The 25252-nt window shown below is 44.6% G+C and overlaps 1 protein-coding gene across 6 annotated transcripts; it reads left to right on the top strand.

Moving 5' to 3' along the window:
* On the top strand, positions 1-24055 carry LOC147633426 (kinesin-like protein KIN-7A). 6 transcript variants are annotated; one of them, XR_015267114.1, is made up of 18 exons: positions 1-1390; positions 3317-3406; positions 3520-3620; positions 3762-3875; positions 9415-9496; positions 9630-9697; positions 9818-9883; positions 10026-10150; positions 10260-10464; positions 10613-10750; positions 10854-10958; positions 11188-11956; positions 12054-12145; positions 12457-12767; positions 12901-13237; positions 13586-13751; positions 14790-15120; positions 23697-24055. XR_015267114.1 is itself a non-coding variant. In XM_086806495.1 (16 exons), the coding sequence occupies exons 1-15, from the start codon at positions 1147-1149 to the stop codon at positions 13232-13234; spliced, it is 2844 nt and encodes a 947-aa protein (XP_086662621.1). In that variant the 5' UTR covers positions 1-1146; the 3' UTR covers positions 13235-13237; positions 23697-24055. The 6 variants fall into 6 exon arrangements, 2 of the variants coding, with proteins under 2 accessions (XP_086662621.1, XP_086662622.1); XR_015267117.1 differs by lacking the exon at positions 13586-13751; XR_015267115.1 differs by lacking the exon at positions 14790-15120.
* The last annotated feature ends 1197 nt before the right edge of the window (positions 24056-25252 follow it).

Here is a 25252-nt window from a genome sequence, read left to right as displayed (position 1 = left end):
GGGGGGGGGCGGGGGTCACGGGTGTCAATTAAAGAGCAGCCGTGATGATGATGATAATGTAAGCAAGATACAAAGGGGCGCGTGCGGGTTGGGTGGACCCCCTCGCCAAACAAAACAAAAAAATATATTCTCTCTCACACGGCCCCTTTTTACTGTTTTTTTTTTTTTTTGGGTTGGTCGCACAGACCCTGCAGTCCTCCTTTGTATTCTTCTCTCCCCTCCATTGGTGGTTACGTCACCTCCCTCAGTCAACAGCACCAGCCGGCTCCTCCTCTGCTTCCCCTTCTCCTCCTCCCGCATCCCTCTCCTCTCCATGTCAACCATTGCCGGCCCGTCTCTCGCTCCGCAACAATGGCGTTTCCTCCCTTCCACTCCGTGCCCCTCCTCCATCCTCCCCTCCTTCGGCGACCACACAAAAATTCTTCACCCTAGCGCTACCGCATAGTTCATGCCCTAACTCTTGCTACTGGAGCAGAAGAAAGCTCCTGCACTTTACAGCACTTCTTTGACAACAGAAAGCCCGAAGATATTTTTCGTGTATTAAAAGAGGAAATCTGCTCCATTGCTGTCTGCAAGCGCAGACGATTGATTCCTAGCTGCTCTGAGAAGGCTCCCTTTGTTTGCTAAGAATCTGTTAAAATCAGAAAGCGCAGGCGCCATTTACCCTTCCAATCGCATCAAGCAGGAGACTCCTACGTGGATAGGCTTCATGCCGCTTCAGGAAGAAGAAGCGCATACATTTCTGTTGAGAATTGTCGCCATATCCTCTTCAAGGAAGACAATGCCACACAATGGTACCACTGGCGTCGTAGCCTCTTTCACGCAAGACAGGTTTACACATTTCTGCTAGAAGAGGTTCTTCAAACAAGACAAGCAACTACATCTCTGCAAGCACAGGCTGCACATTCTCTTCCGGCGAAACATCCAAACATATTTCTACTTAGCGCAGGTCGCTTCTCCTCTTCAAGCAAGACAAGCTCATTCAACATTCTCTGCCAGCAGGACACGGCTAAACACATGCATTTCCTGCCGAATTTTGGTATAGTAGAATACAACAAGCACCTGCATTCTTCTGCTAGCATCTTTACAAGGGTGAGAACATTGTCTGTCCCCTGGATCTGAGTAGCATAAACATAAACCAAAGAGATGTCGATGGTGATAATGTCAGATACCTACGACAGTGCTCTAGGAGTCCCTCTTGAGATGGAGGGGCGATGGAAAAGCAAGGCCACTGAAGAGAAGATCTTTGTCACTGTACGTCTCAGGCCTCTCAATGGCAAAGAGCTGGCTAAGAATGACTTCTCTGTGTGGGAGTGCCCGGACGACAACACCATCGCCTACACTTACAGCATGGCTGAGCGAACTTCTTTCCCTCAATCGTATGTTTTTGGTGAGCGATCTGCTTCTCAATATCATTCTGCTTTTCAGATCTGCAGTGCTTTCTGCTTTTGGATGTACGTGCTATTTGCTTTTCAAGCATTTCTGATGCAACCTTGGGTGCTTTTATGGTTTGCAAATGAGTAGCTCGAATTGGTATGCAAGTCAGGGCAGCACAGGCCTGTGTCATTTCTATGGTACACGAATGTAAGATGTTTCATGTATTGTATCCCTGCTGTGTTCTGGTAGCAAAGGAAAAATTTATGCATTAGAGGATGGGGCAGATAGACATGCCACACACAGTGCCAAAAAGTGTGGTTAAGCTGCTCTTATGTACAAAGTAAAAGAGCTATGATGAACGTTGAGGGGGTTTTTGTGCGTGCACACAAATGCTTTGCCCAAGCCTGATCTCGAGTGCTGAAAGGTGCAGAAATGTAAAGGCTTAGGCTAGTTGATTGATTGAGTAAATCTAAATGGTAACGCTTTTGGATGGCTGAGCAAGGAACTCAAGGGGCAGGCTGTGTGCTGTTTTAAGCTGCAGGAGGGTTTGTGTTGTGGTGGAAGCGTTGGCTTAAGGTATGAGAGAGGGGTCTGGTGCTTGCACTGAGCAGAGAAGAATGCTCGGTTTTGGTTCCCCCCCAGGACAGTCCAATATTGGACGATTTCTGGCTCATGTAATGGTCAATTTCTAGCTCCACCCAGCCCATTTCCTCCATGTTTAGATGTGGAACTCTGTATTGATCACCTGTGGATCATATAACCTATTGCAGTTATCTGTTCTTTTGTATCATTTTGTCAAGGTAAAGTGTGCTGCATCCCTGCTTTGTCAGCGGCTTGCAGAGGAAATAAAAAAATCTTACGTAGGAAGAGGGAAATCATTCAAGGAGGCAGATCCACGAGCAATGAACTATTTGACCGGCACTATTTCAACACTTATCTTCAGTAGTAACTGCTGGACAACCTGCAGATCTTGCATGCTAGTTTATAACAGCCTCTGTCCAGTTTCTTAGCCTCCCACTCGTCACACAGGGCGGGCAGCAGTGCACAGGCGATGAAGTAAAGAACTTTGCACTTTCAGATTGCCCAGGTTGGGTAGCAGGGTACATCGACACTGTTCTGTAATGAAGTGGGTTGGACAAGTTAGATTCAAGCATCAGTATCTTCAAAGCACCAGTATCTTCTTGCTTTTTCGTTTCCCAGGGCGAAGCTTATTCTAGTGCTGTCTTGATTGTGTATCTTGGAGTTGCGGTAGGTCAGACTATCTTGTGGCTCAGGACTGATGGTATCTTAGTGGAAACCCAAATAGCCAAGCCCCCGCCGCTCCCCTCCCTTTCTTCTTTCCTTTCAACTTAATCAGAGCACGTGCTTGATTTGAATCTCATTGGCCCCATGCAGTTGTCTGGGGATAGTTTTTTCCGTACATGGCAACTCCCACATAAGGCTCAGACGTTGTCCGGCGGAGGTGAAGCTATCCTTTACTAGAGAGCCCAAAGGTGTGGCTTTGTGTTATCTGATGCAGCGGAGGCTGCGAATTAGAAAGCAAAGTGGCTTGAACGCAGACTGTGTACTCATTGCATAGTCACATACATATTTCGTAGGCATCATTGAAACTTTGGTTTAGAAGCTTATGTGTGTGGGGGGAGTGCACGTGTGTAAGAGCATATCTTGATACAGAGTTCTACACCCATTATTTATTTGGCACTAATGACGTTAGTGGGATGACGTAGTATCTAATCCATATAATGGAGTTGATAGTATAGTCTTGTGGGTTGACTACCATGAATATCTAACATGCACGTTCCTAATGTAGAAGCTTATCTTTGCCAATCCGAAAGCGGCATGAAATGAGCAGACTGTGTATCCTCTGTTTTGCTTTGAAATCAGCAGTTATAGTGTGTGTATTTATTCAGGGCTAAGTTTCCTTTCTGGTTTGTTGAAGACCGGGTTTTTGGAGCGCAAACAACAACAAAAGAGGTTTACGAGAGAGGTGCCAAAGATGTTGCTCTCTCGGCCTTGACAGGAAAGAATGGTAAGCAGCGTTAGAGGTTTGTCAATGGTTGTCTCTTTCAAAGTGTGTGCAAGAGGTTCGCTTACTTGTGCGGCCAACTTTTGTATCTTAGGCTGGGATGCTTTGTATTGCAGCCACTATATTTGCATATGGGCAGACAAGCAGTGGAAAGACATACACGATGCACGGTATCACAGAGAGTGCTGCAGATGACATATTTAGCTATATCAAGCAGGTACAAGGTCTTGTGCATTAATACCATGACTTTCATCATCACTGTTTCAAATGAAGTGGACGTCCCAGCCGTTGTGATGACTTTAATGGCTATGTAACACTTCTTTAGTAGGCCTTACTCATCTCGTGCCTTCTACTGCAGCATGATGATCGGATTTTTCTGCTCAAATTTTCTGCACTTGAAATTTATAATGAGGTGGCAAGCGACCTTCTTAATCCTGAAAGTGGTCCACTGAGGCTAATGGATGATCCCGAGGTTGGTAAACATTACTTGTATGCTTAATACACCTTATCTTTCTTTTTGACTCAGCTGTTATGTATTTTACTGCCATTTATGCCATTTAATTACAACACGACAAGAGAGATGTGCATGCTTTCTTGTGATACTATTGTCGTTAGCATATGATACTCTTACTCTTTAGTGTCTAGTAGAGTAAGTCCTCCCTTTGTGCTAGGGGCATCAATGTGGTGTAATTTTAGTATCTGATGAGGGTAGGGAGCCTGTCATGGTCATGGCGATCATGAGATCGTTTGTCATGACAATGGCTTGAAGAATCCTCACAACGACGTATATGTCTTCTAATGAACATCCTTTACGCTGGTGGTGTGTCGACTTTCGGTGTGGCTCGCCCATGGGATTGCAAGCTTCACGTGCTTGTGGTTGTTCTCCACATGCCTAGAGTGGTGGCCTTTGACAGTGTAAGCATTCTTTCACATGTCTAATAACATCTTTCTTTAGTCCTGGCCAAAAAAAGGATTTCTGGTTTTCCAATAAGTCTTGTGAAAACCTATGTGGGCAGAGTATGGGACGTCATGATAGTCGTGTATGATCCTATTCTAAATCTTAAGTATATTTGGCATGCACAATCCCTGCTTAAAGTGCAGATTATCATCGATATTCTAATACCTTTCAACTAGAAAGTCATGTTCTCTTTCGACCAAGTGTATAGAGTCAAAGTAAAGGTGAATCCTCAAGGCATTCTTAACTTTGTCTTTTAGGTGTGATCTTACTACATTGATTGCATTAAAGAAAGGTCTTCTATGAGGGCATTTGCCACTTTGTTCTCCTTTCTTGCAAGATATTTGATGTCAAAATCATACTCACACAATAATTCCATCCATTTTCTCTGTCGGTTATTAAGGAGAGGTTGAGTAAATAGATATTTGAGGCTTTGGTGATCAGGCCTGAGTTCAAATTTTGCTTCCAATAGGAAATGTCTCCAATGTTTTAGAGTATGCACTAATGCAGTAAGTTCTAGGTCATGAGTTGGGTACTTGTCTCTCCATCCTGAAACTTTTGGGATTCATAGGCTACAACTCTCCCATCTTGGGATAAGACAGCCTATTTGCTTCCTACTAGCATCACAAGTCACTATAAAAGGTTTGCCAATTTTTGGAATCTTCAAGATATAATTTTTTGCTGTTTTCTCTTTGATGGTTTCAAATGCCTTTTGACATTCTTCACTCCAGAGGACCAGCTATTCTAGAGAAATCCTTAATGTGTCTTCGCTCGTTTTGAGCTTCTGGTGTCTTGGACACACTCATGGATTGGTCATTCTAGTATAGTTTAGACAAAGGGTTGGTCATTCTAGTATAGTTTTGACTTTGTCTGGATCCATGTGTATCCCATCTTAAGATATCACATGTCCTACGTAGAGAATTTGGTCCTTGGCATATTCATCTCCTTTCACACTTACATGACACACCTATTATGTGACTATTTATCCCTTAAAAATTTGGTTGAGGATTGGGTGTTAGTTGAGGGACTTAATTAGTGAAGTTCTTCTTTCCACTAGCCATTTCTACGGGTCTGTTGGCCTTTTCATAATCTCTATGCTCAAGGTCTTGGCAACTTTGGGAGATACAAAACAATGACTACTACCATAGTCTATCAAAAGTTTATATTTTTTACCTTAAATATTTTCTTTAACCTTTATTACACAAGCTTGTCTATGTGGTTTTCTAGATTCATTAACCTCCTGAACATGCATAGATAAGTCTTGAACCATACCTTGTCTTGCCGTTCATCCAAGGCATGTACAAGGCCTTGGCTTGTAAAGCCTTGTCTTGGGCTTCTTCCAACGTTTTCGGTCCAGCCATATAAACTGCTTGCACATAGGCTTAGGTTGCAATCAACTTTCTACTTTACCTCATCCCATTCCTTTTACATATCTGCTTCAAAGTTTGCGGGTAGGATTTTCTTGCTGAACATAGTCTTGAAGTCGGTCCATGTCTACGGCTCGGTCCCTTCCTGTACTATTCTAAGCAACCAATTCAAGGCGGCATCCTTCAAATGCATACGAACCATTCGAAGCTTTGATTTTTCGGAGTCATCGTCTCCTCCAAAACCGTTTAACAAAAGATAATACTTTTGTGTATCTCGCTTTCCATGAAAAGCGTCTCCTCCAAAACCGTCTCCTCCAAAACTGTTTAACAAAAGATAATACTTTTTGTGTATCTCGCTTTCCATGAAAAGCATCAAACTTGACGCTCTTCTCTCCCGGTTTGAAGTCCATCTTGCCGGTTGATGAAGGCTCCTTTGCCTTCCTTTCTTTTACCTATCCCGAAGAAGCTGCATCCGAGAGAGCGGGCCTAGGGATAGCCTCCTTGTTTCCTCCACGAGAAATAGACCGGGTAGCTCTGGATCCTTCTGCAATGGTGACTCCTTTGGTCGAAGATAGGCTTTGGCAGCTTCAACTCCTTCGGCTTCGGTGGCTCGATCCTTGATGAAATCTTCAAACATTCGAGCCCTTCTTTTGTCCCGTTCCTTCTTGGCTCTCCAAGCTAGGAATTCTTCATCTTGGAGAAACTGTCTAAACTGCTGAAAATCTTGGTACTTTGTCCCGTTCCTTCTTGGCTCTCCAAGCTAGGAATTCTTCATCTTGGAGAAACTGTCTAAACTGCTGAAAATCTTGGTACTTTGTCGATGTCATGGCTACTGTCTCATGAGAAATAGACTGTCGGCCTTGGTTCCCATCTTGAAGTCCTAGATTGGCCTCATAGTTGTTCCCTTCATTAGGCCCTTGGTCTCCCTCTGCTCTCGACATGGCTGTCACCCCAAGTCTTCAAGGGAATCTTACTCCGATACCAATGTAACTTGTAAGCCTAGCGGGGTGTGCCGTGACAGATTCAACCACATGTCCAAGAGGTAAATATAGAGAGAGAGAGGGGAGAGAGAAGGGTATAGGGATCTCGCAGAGTACACCACACTGAGCGGGAAACAGGCCCCGTCCCCTTTATTCAGGAACAATCCACAAGCATGCTGGCCAGGATCAATACAATCAATGAATACAAAACAAACAGATATGCCGATGTCGGATATCCAAATCGATGTCTATGTCGAGGCACAAGATCTATGATGCCGAGCACACCATGGGGATGACCCACAAGTATCTCTCACCGGGCTAGTGTACCAGATCCAAAATCCAAATCCAAGTCTAGATCCAAATCCCAAGTCTAAGTTCCAAGTCCAAATCCCAAGTCCAAGCTCCAAGTCCAAATCCCAAGTCCAAACTCCAAATCTCGAATCTCAAAGATGGGCGGTGGCGGAGCTGGTGGGTGGCAGTCGGGCTGAGCTAGGCTCTGGGCGGCTGAGGTGGGCGGCAGTCGGGCTGAGCTAGGCGGCGGCCGAGCGCAAGGAGGTGTAGCCAGAGGTAAGGTAGATGATGAAGATGATGATCTCCACAACTTTATGCACTTGATCCAAGAGAGAGACTCAAAGTGTCTTTTTATACTTGGGGAGGCCTGCTTTTTGCCAAAAAGGCTTTGCTTTTGTTTATTTGTTTTTATATTTTAATAATAATAAAATATTACTCATCTTTTGCCAAAGTTCTTAATTTATGCTTTTCTAGCTTCAGGTCCTTGCTTTTTGGCCTTGGAGCTGCTTTTTGGAAAAGCGGCCTTTAGCTTTTTGGTTCGGCTCAGTCTCCTCTTTCCAATGGTGCCTTTGGCTTGCAGTCAACTCAGTTTGACTTTTTAGCTTTTTCTTGCTTTTGACGAAAATTGGTCCCTTTTCTGGTGCCAACTTCATGAACCTGTTTCCATGCTTTCATCAATTATGTCCATGTGTCTGTGCATAAGTTCCATTATGTGAAAAAGAGCTAGGAGGGCCAAATAGTTACATGTTGAACTGGCAACGTGAAGATGCATAGTTTAGAGGTGGGTTTGGGCATAACAGAGGCATACAGCAGCCTGTAGGTGGCGGGCTGTGTTGCGCAGCAGGTGTACAGTGGGCTGTAGAGCAGCGTGTGACTGAGGGTTGGCAGACAGCATGTGCAGATTAAAGACGGCAGCAGTGTGAGTATACAGGTCAGAGATGGCAGGCTGCGTTGATACCAAATGTAAAGGTCAGCCCAGCTATGGTGGTTCATAGATGAACATGGCTTATGGCATTGCACATAGGAGAGAGGGAGAGAGAGAGAGGCAACACACAGTAGAGAGGAAGAGGAAGAGTGAAAGTACACACTTCAATGATGTGACACTTGCTTGATTCATTCAATGAAAGTACATCTACCTTTATAGGTTACAAAGGTTCTTCTGTGCTTATGTCGGACACCCACAAATATCTAGATATTATTTGATACCCCTCTAAGAGGTGGTTCACACACACATCCTACCTCCTCACTCTTAAGAGTGGGTTCACACATAGGTAAGACCTTTTGGTTGGTGCCCATTTGGTTTTTCCTTTCTGGTAGTGTGTTGGCACATATCACCCAGAAAATTAAAAGAGCTAACGAAGATCAAGTCTTAGCATTAGAGAGTCAAGAGATTCAGAGAAGACAATCAGGGGAATAAGGGATGGATGTAGGAAAAAGACGATATCCAAGAGATGTAAAGGAGTAAAAGCTTTGAGAGGATGGAAAGCCAAGAATGTAAACAAGGTGAGAAGCTTAGGGATTTCGCGAACATTGAGAGGCAAGAGATAAGAAGATGAAAATCTAGACAATCTAGAGAACATGTCAAAGCAAGACATTTGGAGGAGATGAAAAGCCAAGAGATATAGAGGACTTGGAAGGCAAGACATATTGAGAAAATGGAAGAATTGGATATTGATATTCAGAGAACATAAAAGTCAATATTTAGAGAAGATGAAAAGCTAGAGATGCAAAGAAGTTGAGCAGTAGCATGGTGACTTGAAAGCTAAGATAGTTAGAAAAGATTGGGAAACCAAGAAATTTAAAGCTGATCCAGCATATAATTTAGAAAATCATTAAATATAAAGGATAGTAAGGTAAGAGAATGATACTAAACATGAGAGATTTTTGAAGGATACAATTTTGATGTCATGATATAGCATAGAAAGACAGAGTTAAGAGTTAAGAGTTTACAAGGACCTCAAGCCTCTACTAACTGAGCAGGCACTACCAATCCTTTTACTAGAGGTCTGCACACAGCTAGATACTTCTATATATATTTTCTAATTCACTTGTTGTATTGACATATACTTGCATGATTGGGTGTCATATGCTGTGTTCAGCGTAACAAAACGAGGTATACATACACATGTTTCTGTACGGTTTTTACTTCTCTTTTCTATTTTGTGGCATTGCCATGGGTTAAACACCAGTTGTTGCTAGATGTGGGTCTGGTTTAGGTTGCCTGGCCTAATGTTCTATTTGTGTCTGACCCTATGGGTTCGTAATCTGGTCATTCTAGGCCTGTAGCTGCTTAGTATGTCCCATTGGCTTTGCACAGAAATGGGTCAATTTTTTTAAAACAAAGCAATTGACAGTGTCTTATCTTGAATTTTGTATTTTTGGGCATCATCCATATTATGGTGTTATCTTTTTCTGCAGAGAGGAACAATTATAGAGAGATTGGTAGAGACAGTTGTGCAGGATAAAGATCATCTCTATAGTCTCCTAGCTCTTTGTGAAAGTATGTAAGTCCGTTCTGAAATTTCCCTCTTTGTGTCTTGTTTGGTGGATGCAATCTTAATGTTTTAGGTATTGTTTACCATCAGTGCAAGTTTGTAACTGAAGTGAGCCTTTTTCGACCGTACTTTTTGCAGCTCACAGGCAGGTTGGGGAGACAGCTCTAAATGATATGAGTTCAAGGTCTCATCAAATCATCAGACTGGTACGAGTGAACAGTTCCCACATAAACATTCTTCTTATTCTTCTTGTAAGAGACCTTCGTTTTGGTTTGCATTAGCAATGCATTCTTCTTTTAAGAGGCTTTGGTTTTCCTTTTGAGCAGACAATTGAGAGCTCTGCACGGGTGGTGGCGGATGACAGGCCTGTGAAATCTTTGATTGCACTTTTGGTGAGTGTATGCCCATTTCTCAAAGCAGTCAGGCCTGTTACTCATAGATATGGAATGGCTTTTCTGTGATGAAGGTCACGGCCTTAAGTTTGCGGGGTAGATGTGGATACCCTTATAGAAGAAATTTAAAACTTCTGTACAGAACTTTGTTGACCTTGCAGGAAGTGAACGTGCATCCCTCACTCAATCTGAAGGAACTCGGCTAAAGGAAGGTTGCTATATCAACCGTAGTCTCCTAACTCTAAGTACTGTAATTCGCAAGCTCAGGTAGGTACCTTAATGGTTGTCTGTGAAGCATGCTGCTTCACCAAATAATCTCAAAGTATGGGATCTCCAAGGTTTACCACCATTTAAGAACAATCTTTTGCTCATGCAGTGAATCAAACAGGGCCAAAGCAGGTCATGTCCCTTACAGGGATTCAAAGCTAACACGTATTTTGCAAAACTCACTTGGAGGCAATGCCCGCACCGCAATCATATGCACCATGAGCTCATCGAATAGACATGTTGAACAAACACGGAACAGCTTGTTTTTTGCTTCCTGTGCAAAGGAAGTAACAAACCGAGCCCAAGTAAACATGGTGAGCAGCTAGTCATAGTATTGCACCATGTTGGAACAACTTAGAGCCATTGCAGCACCTCTTGCATTAAATCTAAGCCATTACATCTTTTCTGGTTGTGTTCTGGGTCACAACCCTTTACTTCTCATGCATATACGGTGGAACTCAGGTGATTTCGGATAAGGATTTGATCAGGCAGTTGAAAAAGGAGGTTGCTTTGCTTGAAGCAAAGCTGCGGCTCTCTACTTTCTCTCTGCGGAGCTCCTCTGATGCATTAATACTGGAGAAAGATATGCAGATTCAGAAGGTATCACACCTGGGCCAGTGTTTTTTGTTTCTTATTGCAAGATCTACTTGTTTTGTTACTTTTAGAAAGGCTTATAATTGTGCGAAGTTTTCTGTATGACCAGATGCAAGACGAAATGCATAAAGCGTTGCAGCAACGGGATCTTGCCCAGTCTCAGCTAGATGGTGTTCTTAAACAAATGGAGGCAACCGAGCAAGCAAGAGCACTTGTAATTGTATTTGCTGTAATTTCATTTTGTTTTGTCTCAAATGGAAGATAATTCAGTTGGCTGTTTTTATACCCATCTATGTGTGTGAATGTGCACACGCACACGCATATATATTAAATTCAAAAAAACAGAAGATAATTCACAGGCTATTCGCCATTTAAACTGTAAGCGCCAGTAAACGTAGTGCATAAGGAATGTGTTCTTCTGACTATACTCTTAAACATAACAGGTTTTGTCCAAAATTAATGCTGTTGATACTTCATTGTCAAGTTCATGCGAGGACCACATCTTCCATAGCCATTCAAGTGATGAAGCCTTTGAACAGGAGAAGGATCTGCCTTGGAAACGTGAGTGTGTGATCAAGGTAAAACAGATGAATGAAAACTTGCACCAACCCTTGGAAAACATCAAAACAGAGTTTTCAGAGAAGCAAGGAACATCAGCTTCAGCCATCCTACTTCAGGAAATTTACAAGCTAGAGCATTTGCAAAATGAGCTTGCACAGGATGCAAATCGGGCACTGGAGGCAGTTCAAAAGGAAGTCGAATGCCTACGCCTGGCACAGTCTGGCATGAATCAAGAAGCAGCAGAAAGCGTGGCTAAGCTTCAAGCTGAAATACATGAAATTTATGAGTCTCGGGTTACTGGGTCTTTGATAAAGGATTATCCTGTTACCAAAGATCTCATAATTGAAGAAAGTAGAAAAAGCATATCGCTGAAGGATGAAATTCAGAGGATAGTGGCAAAGGATAAAGAGAAAACTGGGGATGCTGAGGTCAATAGCATTGATTTGGAAAAGATTCTTGTGAATATGCACATATCAGTGGAGGAGCTTGGTCTGCCCATGGTAGCAGCAGCTGGAACCCCTCTTTCTAAACTTCAGACTGAAGTGGGTGGCTTCAACAGTGGGAGAAGTTCTGTAGATGGCAATCATCAATCCCTCCAAGCATGCACGATGAATAACGTCATGATTGATGAGAACGCCCCACCACAAGCAGGTGAAGCTCACAATGATCATGCACACGTTATCTGTTTGATGACCTGCCAAGGACCTAGTTTTACGGGTTGGGTAATGTGTGACCATGTTTGTTGCAGAGGAAAACATTAGGAGTGTTCATGCCTATGTTACAGATCTGAAGGAGAGGGTAGCTAAGCTTCAGTATCAGAAACAGCTACTTGTTTCTCGGGTAAGATCGGCCCCTTCTGCCTCGGTCTTAGGGCCTTAATAGGTATGTCTGCCTGCCAAAAAGTTGTCTGACATCTGACAATTGTGGGAGGGAACTTTTGGGCATGGATAGGCAATGCTGCCCATCCACCCAAGAGTTCTGGTGCCCATGCTGGCCATATCTAACAAGGCCTGAGAGAGTGAGTTTTATGTTCAAGTAGTCACTTCACACAATGCAAGGTCTGACCTTCGCTTTCCGGCCTCATACATTTGGCCATAGGACCAAGTAAAAAGCCTAATGGATATCTTCTGGTGTCTTCTGTTGTGATGAAGGTTTTAGAGCTAGAGAGGAATGAAAATAATGAAGACGACTCTGTTAATTTGGCTCTTCCATCATCACCTGAAAGATGGAAGTCTGATTTCCACATGAAGCAGAAGCAGATATTTGAACTCTGGGATGTGTGCCATGTTTCGATCATGCATAGATCACAGTTTTATCTTCTGTTTCGTGGGGATCCTGCAGATGCAATATATGTAGAGGTTGAGCTTCGAAGGCTAACATGGTTAAGGAATCATCATTTGAAGCTAAGTCCTAAGGCTGGAGGTTTTGTACGAGAAGAACATGTTGCAAGCCCTGGGTTGAGGTAGGACATAATTTATCTCAGATCTTGTCCTCTTCCAAGCCTATGAATCTAGCTTCCACTTTTAACTGTTTACAATTGTAAGGTCTAAAGTTTGCAGCTGATAAAGGGGACTTTTTGTGATTTCCTATAACAGTATGCGCACTTTAAAGCGTGAGAGGGAGTCACTGGTAAAATACTTGAAAACGGGGTTGACAGCTCCTGAAAGAGAAGATGTTTACAAGCAGTGGGGGATAGCTTTGGACTTGAAGCAACGCAAGGTGAAGTTAGCCTACCTGATCTGGACAGATCCCCACGATGAAGAGCATGTTAAGATGAGTGCAGACCTGGTAGCCAGGCTTGTTGGCCTGTGGGACAGAAGTGGGCCTGCATCTAAGGAAATGTTCCAGCTCAGCTTTTCTCCACCAAGTAATGAAAAGACATGGTTTGGTTGGAATTCTATTTCCAATCTGTTCAGCTTTCGTAACTGAGAGGTTAACTTCAAACCTTTCCTTTATATTTGATCTTCAACAAACACCAAACACCAAAACCCCACAGCAGCGCCCCCCCTTCCTCCTCTCCCCCTCCTTTCTTCTTCCTCTTTCCCCCTTATTCTTGAAGCCTAACTGCATCCTAGAAAGTATACCATACATTTTAACACTCATAACATATGATTCAGCCTTTAAGCCTCTAAGGGGTTGTTAAGATGTCTGGTAGGGTCTAAATGGTGTACCCTCCATGTGTCAAAATGTATGGTCTCTTCTGCTGTCTCTGGCGGGTAATGCATATCCTCTGCTTGGATGCTAAAATGTGCTTATGGCCTTGTGCTTGGGGTTTTTCAGGCAGTTCGGGAGTCCAGTATCCCTATGGTGCCTTTTTCTCTAGCTCTTCACTTATTGGCACACTAGAAAAAAGATATGAGGAGTGTGTGGCTGTCAAGTCTGATCTTCTGGTCTCTCAGTGTGTCTCCATGGATGTGCCTCTATCTTCAGCTTTTGTAACTAAAAGGTTAACTTCAAACCTTTCCTCTATATTTGATCTTCAACAAACACCAAACACAATCCCCCTCCCCCCCTCTCTCCTTTCTTCTTCCTCTTATTCTTGAAGCCTAACTGCGTCCTAAAAAGTATACCATACATTTTAACACTCATAAAATATGATTCAGCCTTTAAGCCTTTTCTTTGTTAAGCATCGGGGTTGTTTAGATGTCTGGTAGGGTCTAAATGGTGTACCCTCCATGTGTCAAAATGTATGTACCCTCCATGTGTCAAAATGTATGGTCTCTTCTGCTGTCTCTGGCGGGTAATGCCTATCCTCTCAGCTTGGATGCTAAAAGCTGCTTATGGCCTTGTGCTTGGGTTTTTTCAGGCAGTTCGGGAGTTCAGTGTCCCTATGGTGCCTTTTTCTCTAGCTCTTCACTCATTGGCACACTATAAAAAAGATACGAGGAGTGTGGCTGTCAAGTCTGATCTTCTGGTCTCTCAGTGTGTCTCCATGAATGTGCCTCTATCTTCGCTTGATCCTCATAATCTATGACTGCATGAAGAAGACCTAATGTGTGCAAACAAGTCAAAGAAATTTACCGCAGAGCTCCCGCCATGTATAGTATCGCAGGCTTATCTGTCTCTCCCCCGTGGGCCGTGTCTCCTGTGCTTGACATACTTATAGCTCCGAGTATTCCTTATGCTGTCCCTTGGGATATCCATAGCAATCGTTTATCACTCAGTATCCTGGGTTCTGGATTAAACCATCTCCTGTCACTACGAGAAGCTGATTTAAAAAAAAACTCATTCTAGAGGAAAGCTTGTTTTGTTGCATTGATATTTGTGAATGCCAATGAGCATAACATGTCTGTTGACTCTATTTACCTACTATGTTGGCATTATTGGTTGTCTAAAATAGTGAAAAGGTGGTATTGCATAGGGTTAAAGACCCAATTGGGCTATCCTTTGGTGTGAGACCTTTAGTTTAGTTTTATTTCAATTGCTGCTCTCGTTTAGCTGAGGCAAAAGTTTGTTTTTTAAGAACAAGGTCTTTTGACTGCAGGAAGATGAAAAATCATTCTGCCCGGTTGGAGGCCAAATCAAGACCCCTAAGGGATGACTCCGTAGCCATTGAAGGAGGCAAGTGTGCTTGGACACACGGGCCATTTTTGAAACTTTTTTGAGTCTTCAATGGAGAAGTACTAACAGAGAACATCACAAGTATTGGGGGGGGGTGATTGAGCCTAAAATTAGGGGACACTTGGAAATCAGGTCTTCTACCCTACATGGAGAGCCAATGAGAGGTTATCATCTTGTGCCTCATTTATATTAGCAGTCCTATCCCTTGGGAAGTCACCTGCATAGAGTAGTTCAGGGCCAGCCCAGCAGTCATGGTACTCTTTCTTCATTATAAACATAAGGACCTTTTTTGTTTTGTGTCAGTCTGTTGAAAAAGTTCTCTGATGTTCAAAAGCTGCCGAGAGAGAGAGAGAGAGAGAGAGAGAGAGAGAGAGAGAGATCTATTAAACGTCTTCAAACGACCATAAAGGTCTATGAGACAAAAAGTTACATAGTTGTGTTACAAAATCTGGTAACAGATGAAATGAAATGGATAAATGAGAGAGAGAAAGAAAGACAGTTATATTAAACGTCTTCAAAAGACCTAGTGGGTCTATGAGACCAAAAGTGATACAATAGTGTCCATGTAATCTCAAAGAAAACAAAGACGAGAGCTATGAGCTGGGAATGTCAAATCCGAGCCATATGATACAAAGTGGGACCATCATCATCATACAACCTATGGAGCTAACCCTTGGTAGGGGGAGTGGGCCATCAAGGATATCGAGCATGGGGCTAGCCTGTAGAAGGCTCTGTAGATCTGCCGGGTGTGGGAAGGTCGCTCTGTGCCTCTCCAAGATCTCCTCAAGCGGGGGACTGATGTCTCTGTTGCTGGCGAGGTCCAGGGAGTCGGGGGCATCAGGCTCGCTGTAGTGCCGTGGTCTGGTCCAGTGTCACGCCAGAGTGGGGTCTGGCGGGGGGTCAGGAACTCAAGAATGTGTGGCTCGATGATCCACGGCTGGTGGGGCGTCCTCTCGTGGTCGGAAGAACTGAGTGATGGTCAAATGGGGCCGGGGTGGATGTCTCCCATGGGGTCTCGACTTCCTAATCAGTGAATCTTTGTGGCGATGAAGCACTAGTAGGAAGAGGCCCATGCACCGCTGATCTGGGTAATCCATGGTCCTGTATAAGGGTCCAAACCCCTCTCTCAAGAGACAATCTCATAATATACGGTGCATTTGCATATGAAGTGCTCCTCTGACTCAACCTCCTGCTGGCACATAGTGCATATCCTCTCCTCACGAGGTATCTGCATGGCTCTCCCTGTCTCTATCCTCAGGTGGTGCGATGACACCCGCAACTGGCCCACTACAATCCGCATGGCATGTGACATGTATATGTCAAGATACCTGGCCCTCAGTATGAAACTATCCTCTGTAAGCCTCATGAAAGTATCCATGTAGTACTGCCGTTTGTGTGAGAGTGGCTCATGTGTTGTGATCCAGGTATCCTGTATGTATAGTCCCAATAAATCATATCTGATCACCTGGTTCCTGTCATTCTGAGCGAGCTTGATGAATGGGGAGTCCGGGTCATACTGGAGTGGGGGGAGGCGATCCATCATGAGTCCCTGCATCGTGAACCAGGTGCATACTCGGCTATACCATGACTCATGCCCATCTGCAGGTTATACTGGGAGGACTGTAGGGCGAGCCTCAGGAGTCTCCAAGGGGGAATAGTGCCTCTACTATTCCTGTGAACTTGACCTCCCTTTGGCATATAGTGCATATCCTCCCCTCACAAGGTATCTGCATGGTTCTCCCTCTCTCTATCCTCAGGCAGTGCGATGACACCCGCAACTGGCCATTGCAATCCACATGGCATGTGACATGTATATGTCAAGATATCTGGCCCTCAGTATGAAACCATCCTCTGTAAGCCTCATGAAAGTATCCATTTAATACTGCTGTTTGTGTGAGTGGCTCATGTGTTGTGATCCATGTATCTTGTATGTATAGTCCCAATAAATCATACTTGATCACGTGGTTCCTGTCATCCTGAGACAGCCTGATGAATGGGGAATCCGGGTCATACTGGAGTAGTGGCAAGCGATCCAACCTGAGTCCCTACCTCATGAACTAGGTGCATACCCAACTATACCATGATTCTTGCCTATCTGCTGCTAGCTGTTGGGAGGACTGTAAAGTGGGCCTCTGGAGTCTCCAGGGGGGCATGGCATTGACCTTGTGAATATATGTGACTGTTTGGAAGTGTGCCTCTACTACCATGGGTGCTGGAGCAAACTCTACTAGGATAATATCATGTGGGACCAATGGTTTGTTGCGCATCATACGGGAGAGCATCATGACCTGAGGCCTCTCTATCTTTGGCCATTTGGCTGCTGTGGGATCGGGTGCCCAAAAGGGTGCTCCATACATCAATACCGGAGTGACCAAGGTGTCAAATAGCCACATCTTGGTCCTTGGCTCTTGGAAATGGGCTTGGAAGCACTGTTTCTCCGTGAGAGTGAGAGAAGCATACCCTCTCATCGGTCTAGCCTTTTGCAGCATGGCTCATTGAGAAGACCGGTCCAGTAGAAGTGACTCCCAATCTCCACTGGCTGCCCATGTAGGTGAAACTCAGTCGAGTTGTGAAAAGAGGGGATGTGTTGAAGACCATAACCTTGGTTTTCTCAAGGTTGACTATGAGATCCTGCTGTGCACAAAAATCCTGTAATGTGTCAAGATGCCTCTGGAGAATCTGCAATAAGCCGAATGTCATCAACACATAAAGTAGTATGGAAACAAGGATGTCTGCTAGTGATACGCCTCCTCCCCCTCCTCTATCAATGAAGGCCGAAATCTCATCGACGTAGAGGCCAAAGAGAGTGGGAGACAGTGGGCATCCTTGCTTCACTCGGATGGTAGTAGAGATCTCCTCTCATAATCCTCCTGGGCATCTCATCTGCCCTATGACCGATTTATATAAATCATGTCTGATGGTACCCCCAAATCTTGTAGTCTCTGCAGTAATCTAGCTCGATGCACCGTATCAAAGGCTTTGTCAGTGTCGTGCTCTTGCCTCCTTATGATGGTTCAGAGGGTGAAGATGTGATCCAAAGTGGAGAATGACCTGTGGAAGCTTGCCTGCCTTGATGTTATGTGCTCGTGTCTCTCTACAAGTGTGCTGAGCTTATATGCTAGATGTCGGTAGAGATGGTCGGAGTAAGTCGAGTCCCCATCATGGTTCAAGGGAATCTGGGTGTAGTGGGAGATGGGTGGTGGTGGTGAGGATGGTTGATAAAAGGTGAGGTTGAAGGAGAGATAGGCATGGTCGGCTCCAAGGGGGCGGGTGGGAATGGTGAAGGTGTGTATGGATGCGACTAAAGCCGGAGATCCTATCAGGTAATCCACTGCACTCAAGCCCCTGCCATGTGGGAAGCATGTGAGAGCTCCGGAACAAGGTCAACGGGACAGCCTGTTGAAGATGGCTAAGCCATGCGTGGTCCCCAACACGAGCAACTCTCTCCCTGATGCTGTAATGTCCCCTCTGTCCTGTGATGTGTGCCGAATGCCAATCTCTTGCATGGTCAGCTCCTCTTAGTCATATACAGATGTCTGCTCACTTTGAGCCCTGGCGTTGAAGTCCCCTAAAAGGAGAACTTTGCCCAAGCGGGAGAACTCAATGGTCTACATGATCTCTAGGATGATTCGCAAAAAACCATCAGTACCACATGAGATTGTCAGACCAGAGCTTGCAGTGCCCCCCATGATGGTAGAGGCTCTATTTCAGACCGTAGCCTACATTAGACGCATGAGAGGCATGGGTCCAGAGAGACTAACCGACTTGGCCATGGAGTCCTCACAGAGTATTGCCACAGAGGGCCATTACACATGTCATGTGCATGATAAATGCCATGGACATTCTTAGGTGCTGGTCCAGAAGAGGCAGCCAGATAAAGAGTATGAACCAGATAGAGTTAGGATTTTGAGCACAAGATACAAAAGAGGACAAGTGTGGACTCAGAGCAAGGCCTAGAGGGCATGAAGATGGTGTCCTGACAGTGCGTTAGAAGCAAAAACAGGCTTTCGGCTGCTAAAACTGGTCGGCTGAACCAGAGGACAGGGCAGCAGCAGGCGCATCATGATCAAGGAAGAGATCCAGTCGGGACAGCGCTAAGGAGCATTTAACCCATTTATGACTGGCCGACCAGCAATCGGCTAGTATACCAAGTGTCCAAGAACCCTATAAAAGGCAAAGTGTGCTCATAGAATGAGTCATTCAGTCCTTTAGGGATTGGATCTTTAGGGTCCAAAATTTTGGTGTTTATCACCTTTTTTATGAAGACAGCCTAGGGCTGTAGAAGAGTACCTTTTTGTACCATATTAATATACTGAATTTCCAGCATCTCTCTCTCTCTCTCTACTCTCTCTTCATATCTGCGTTTTGCATGAGCATGTTTCCAGGAGTGTTTAGGGCTGAAAGAAGACCCCCAGAGCTTTCGCGTGTTACATTGGTATCAGAGCATGAGGCTCAGCAAAGCTAAACACTGATTCAGTCCCATATGATGGTGTATAGGTCCAAGGTACAGGAAAGTACACGGATACGAAGCCCAAGGCAAGGAACACAGAATCAGGAAGAGCTCCCAGGAGGTTTGTTGGTGGTGTTCCACAAAGCCAGAGGAGATGGCTGTCCTGTGAGCCAGATAGGTTCTCGGGCAATGGTCCCAAGGGAGGTTTATCCTCCAAGGGTGATGTGAGAGTGCCAGACTCATTTCTTAGGAATGAAGACCAAGACAGTGTTCAGAGTCAGTGCAGGAATGGATTGTGGACTAGAGGGAATCAAATGCATAGATCTTAGTCTGTGACAGAGTGGTTTGGGAACCAGGTCGGGCTTTCAAAGAAAAGGGTTGCCAGGGAAGGATGGATGACAGAGGGACTTCGGGAAAAGATTTGGGATGATGATAGTTATCCAAGAGCAGGTTGGAATCCCGTCATCAAGTTTAGCAGAGGGGGATGTCATGTGCATGATAAATGCCATGGACATTCTCAGGTGCTGGTCCAGAAGAGGCAGCCAGATAAAGAGTATGAACCAGATAGTGTTAGGATTTTGAGCACAAGATACATAAGAGGACAAGTGTGGACTCAGAGCAAGGTCTAGAGGGCATGAAGAGGGTGTCCTGACAGTGCGTTAGAAGCAAAAACAGGCTGTCGGCTGCTCACAGAACTGGTCGGCTGAACCAGAGGACAGGGCAGCAGCAGGCGCATCATGATCAAGGAAGAGATCCAGTCGGGACAGCGCTAAGGAGCATTCAAGGCATTTATGACTGGCCGACCAGCAGTCGGCCAGTATACCAAGTGTCCAAGAACCCTATAAAAGGCAAAGTGTGCTCATAGAATGAGTCATTCAGTCCTTTAGGGATTGGATCTTTAGGGTCCAAGTAGGGACCAGAATTTTGGTGTTTATCACCTTTTTTATGAAGACAGCCTAGGGTTGTAGAAGAGTACCTTTTTGTACCATATTAATATACTGAATTTCTAGCATCTCTCTCTCTCTCTCTCTCTACTCTCTTCATATCTACGTTTTGCATCAACATGTTTCCAGGAGTGTTTAGGGCTGAAAGAAGACCCCCCAGAGCTTCCGCGTGTTACAACACATCATGGTATGCTGCAGTAGATGAGTGATTCTCAGCACATGGGCTCAACATGGATAGATTACTGCCCTTCTAGTATGATGATGACTCCCCATACTTTACACTCTCCCGAGAGGAGAGGAATACAGTTCTGAGATAGGATTTGATCCAGATGCACACCAGGGAGAATGCACACCAGGGAGTATTAGTCGGGTCCTTGTCACACCAAGATGCATCACTACAGAGATCATTTCCTTAGATTCACAGAGGATGGATTTGTCAAACGCCCAGGCTACAATAGATGTGAGAGTCCTCCTCGTCCCACACCCCATGTATGATGTACTACACCCCACCATCTCCACTGGGTGGAACTAGTAGTATATCACCTATCATGATTGTACATCTATAGCACGCTAGAAAGTGACTGCATAGCGAGCTGCATATGATTAGGATGTATACAGATTTGTCTCATAGGCCAATCTGCTTTTCCGTAGATGTTAATATATCCTTTGTTTGTTTGTTTCTTTCTCCCTCCTCCAGAATAGCATATGAGGACTTCCTAGGTGGGAAGTAACAGATTGCAATGTGTATATGTCCGTAACATACTTCCCCCCCTCAGACATTTACTCCTAATTGAAGTCGGAGAACCGATGTTTCAAACTAGTCTGTCTCGCAAGTTCAGTCCTCTGTCCTGTGATGCCTTCTGAATGCCAATCTCCTACATGGTCGGCTCCTCTTGGTCATATACAAATGCCTGCTCGCTTTTGAGCCCTGGCGTTGAAGTCCCCTAAAAGGAAAACTTTGCCCAAGCGTGAGAACTCAATGGTTTGCATAGAGGGGATAAAATTGCTCTCCCTCCTCTAGAATAGCATATGAGGACTTCCTAGGTGGGAAGTAACAGATTGCAATGTGTATACGTCCATAACATACTTCCCCTCCTCAGACATTTACTCCTAAATGAAGTCAGAGAATTGATGTTTCAAACTAGCCTCTGTCTCCCAAGTTAAGTCCTTCGTCCTATCTTTCAAGATTCCACTTAATTTAATATTTAGGGATCACCTTGTTTCTAAGATGCCTTTCCTTGAAGTCAATAATGAGCTCTGGCTCATGTGAAACAAACGACAAGTCCTCAAACCTCTACAAGTTTGTGAGGAGTAACAACATTATTCTCAGTCCCTAGTTTCTCCTTGAGTCTACTTACTTCAAAAACTGGATGAATTTGCACATTAGGGAGCATATCTAGCTTATAGGCCACCTCACCAATCTTTTTGAGAATCCGATAAGGTGCACAGTACCTAGGGGATAACTTCCCAACTTTCCCATCCATAACGGTTGACAACTCTTGGTTACTCTCAAATATAGTAGCATTCCCTTGGATAACTCTCTTGATGTGAACACTTTCTATGAGGAGAAGTAGAATCCCGTGCATTGACTAGCATCTCTTGCATCTTCACCAGGAAATCTCTAGCCGCATCAATCATAATACCCTTAAGTCCCATAGTTATCGGAGATCTAGGTTGATATCTGTACCCTAGCATAAACGGACTGTAAATGAGTAGTCGAATGATTAGCAGGATTGTAGGCAAACTCGACCATAAGGATATACCTCTCCCAATCAGATGGTCACCTAGAGACATGCAAAAAGCATATTCTCCAAAACCTGACTCACCCTTTCTGTTTGCCCTTTAGATTGAGGATGATCACAGGAACTCATACTCAGCGTAGTCTCCAATTTCTGGAAAACTAGCTGCGATGAGCAGTGTCCATAAAACTTTGAGTCCCAAGGTCTGCCTATGTCACCCTGGGGGTTGGAGCACCCTATTTATAGGGTGTGGGCATGGGCAATAGGCCTGGCCAGCTGCATATAAGCAGGCCGATTGGTAGAGGACAAACCCAAAATGCCATAAATCAGCGTTTTCACACATGAGTCCCTTGCGTGTAGGCGCATGACTTTTGGGGCTCATGTGTGCCTCTGAGCATGACCTTAAGGGCTGCCCACAGCCTGGACCAGCTCATAGCTCAAGATTGTAGTTTCCATGCAAACATGGGTTCACACACACCGTGCTCCTGGATAACAACTCCTATGACATACTTGGAGCCGTACACTTGTCTACATGCCTAATATGTGCCTGGAACACCTCTACATTCCGGAGGGTTACAAGGGTGTGTGGGACATGCACTAACATCATGTGCAGGACAATGTAGAACTGACCATGACCATGTACACTTGACCATGACACTCTATAGTGGATCCCTAGGTGACTCGTCTTGGACAAGGGCTCACATGGGACCAGGTAACCACCTTAGGCCTTGCACCTGTCCTCTATATTGATATGTCCACATGGCATCCAAGTGTGGGATGCATGTGACATCCCGTTCGTAACCACCTTGAGCGTGAAGTCCACATTGCCATGAGTCAGCTCTGCATACTCGGCATGCCTTGGCATACCATACCACCAGTTCACGTGCCCACGCAAAGCTACTTGTGGCTCTAAAAGGCCCAACAAGCCTCTGTTTTTAGCCATTGGTATGCTTATAACTGACCCAAGCCAATCTAAACCTCATCCTTACTAACTCTTATCCCCTTGGGCAGGTCCTATTAGCCCCAAGCCCAACCTCAGTCTAAGTGATTGTGGGTTGGCTCATCCCCTTAACCCTAGGTCATCAATCCCTGGTTAATACTGGTCTCAGCCTAGTTTGGGATGAGAGAGAGAGAGAAATGAAATGATATATTAACGTCCTCAAAAGGCCAAAATGACCTATGAGACCAAAAAGGTTACAACGATTGGTGGATCTGATACAATGTCTGTGTAAGAAAAGCTAAAACAACTACTTCATGAAGTCCTTGAGTGCGGCATTCTTGGAATTTGAAGAGAGAGAGAGAGAGAGAGAGAGAGAGAGAGAGAGAGAGAGTTATGTTAATGTCTTCAAAAGACCCAAAGGGTCTATGAGACCAAAATGACGTGTACATAGTGTCCATGAAATCTCGTCATGGATGAAATAAGAAAAAGCAACAGTAAACTAAAAAAGCAACAGTATGAGAGAGAGAGATGGAGATGGACCTTAGCTTCTATGCTTATGTTAACCTTAGGTCTAAACACTAAAACTTATGTTTTTAATGGACTAAATCAATAAATAGGTTTCACCACCAGCCAGTGGGCTCTAGCTCACGTGGTTGTGATTGGGTTGACCTACGTAATGGCAGGTCCCTGGCTTGAAAAGATGTCATGACCTAATGATATTTCTGGTTAATGGGTTTTAGTGTTTTTCAATGTGCAGGACATAATCATATCCTGAAGTATGGCGAAAATTTACTGTGTCATTTTAGGCAGCTGGTGGCAACTGGTTTTTCCATAATCTTTCGTGTACTGGGCAGGTTGCAGCAGTTCTCCCTTGCAAGTCAAATATTGCCATTCTTAGCCCAGTGCAATGGGTTGCCAGTCACCGTGGCAGCCTCTGTATGTATATATGGGAGCTGGTACTTCTACAGGGGACTGGACTAGATTGACGTCAAAGTATCAGTTCTTTATACACCATTCTAAATTTAATGGTCGCCCTCTTGTTTGGCCCAGTGGCGGCCTAATGTTGCTGTTCATTGTAGTCGATTGATTCATATATATTCAGCCACACTTTCCAAATATATTGCAAATTCTTACTCTGAACTTGCACTCTCTTTTTTTTCCATTTTGGTAGATTGATTCGTGTGTGTGTGTGTGTGTGTGTGTGTGTGTGTGTGTATATATATATATATATATATATATATATATATTGAGAAAGAAAGAAAGATATATTAACGTCTCCTAAAGGCCGAAATGGTGCATGAGACCAAAACAAGGTACAACTGATGATGATGATGTCTCATCATAACAAATCTGAAAGAAAGAATGAAAATAATAACATCCTAAGAGAGCTAAGAGCTGAAAGCTGAACCGCTGAATTGTCGCGGTAAACTCCTCTGGTGGCGGGCAATGATGGCTCGAATCTGCTGATGGTGAGGGAGTCGTGGACTCGATCCTCGTGGTCGTGGGCATCTCGCTCTAGAGATGGCAATGGCTCTGTCCAGGGTGACTCCTCATTGTGCTAGCTAGCCACAACCCATTGTGCCTTTCAAGGAAGTTCTTTGCATGGGGTTTACACAGACACTAACCCCGCTCCCCAATGGGTTCATCTTTCTGTATTCTACGTCTGTGCATTTTTGTGAGAGCGAGAGGATTGCGCCTCTTCTTATTTGAGAAAGAAAGAAAGAAAGAAAGCTGTATTAACGTCTACTAGAGGCCGAACTCGACTTATGAGACAAATCAATGCACAACTGTCAATGTCTTTTGGATGTCCAGAAAAAAAAAAGGACAAAATGAACATGAAATAAACTATGAAAGTACTGAGCTAGTGGGGGGGTGTGATGATGGAGCACTACTGCTAGAGGCTCAGTATGCAACCTATATGCGCAGGGTATACAAGAATGCAATGCAAATCTGTCTAGCTCCAACCAGTACCATAATGGGGGTGTAATATGTGATACATAGGCGATGGTGAGGCAAAAATACCTCGGAGTATGATCTCCGGGTGTGAGTGTAAGTGAGCTAGCCGCTCCTAGATACGATGCTGATGTCGAGCCCGTATCTCTGTGATTTCCCTTGATGTAGTCTGGGAGTCTGGTAGCTTGGTGCTCTCGGTCTCCGTCTGGCTCGGAGGTCCGCAGCGCGTTGAAGTGTAACCCCCTCCTGTGTCAGAATAGGCACTGGGATAGATCTCTGGAAGAAATCAGTGAGCTGGAGCTGTCACCCACCTCTCCCTGTGGTATGAGTTCGTAGCAGTGTCTCTCTGTGGCGCTGTCT

This window comes from Cibotium barometz, chromosome 12 (genome assembly GCF_041138505.1).
Source record: "Cibotium barometz isolate CiBa-2024 chromosome 12, ASM4113850v1, whole genome shotgun sequence".
Classification (NCBI taxonomy): domain Eukaryota; kingdom Viridiplantae; phylum Streptophyta; class Polypodiopsida; order Cyatheales; family Cibotiaceae; genus Cibotium; species Cibotium barometz.
The sequence above is the reverse complement of the archived record's forward strand: the minus strand, read 5'-3'. Positions and strand labels throughout refer to the sequence as shown.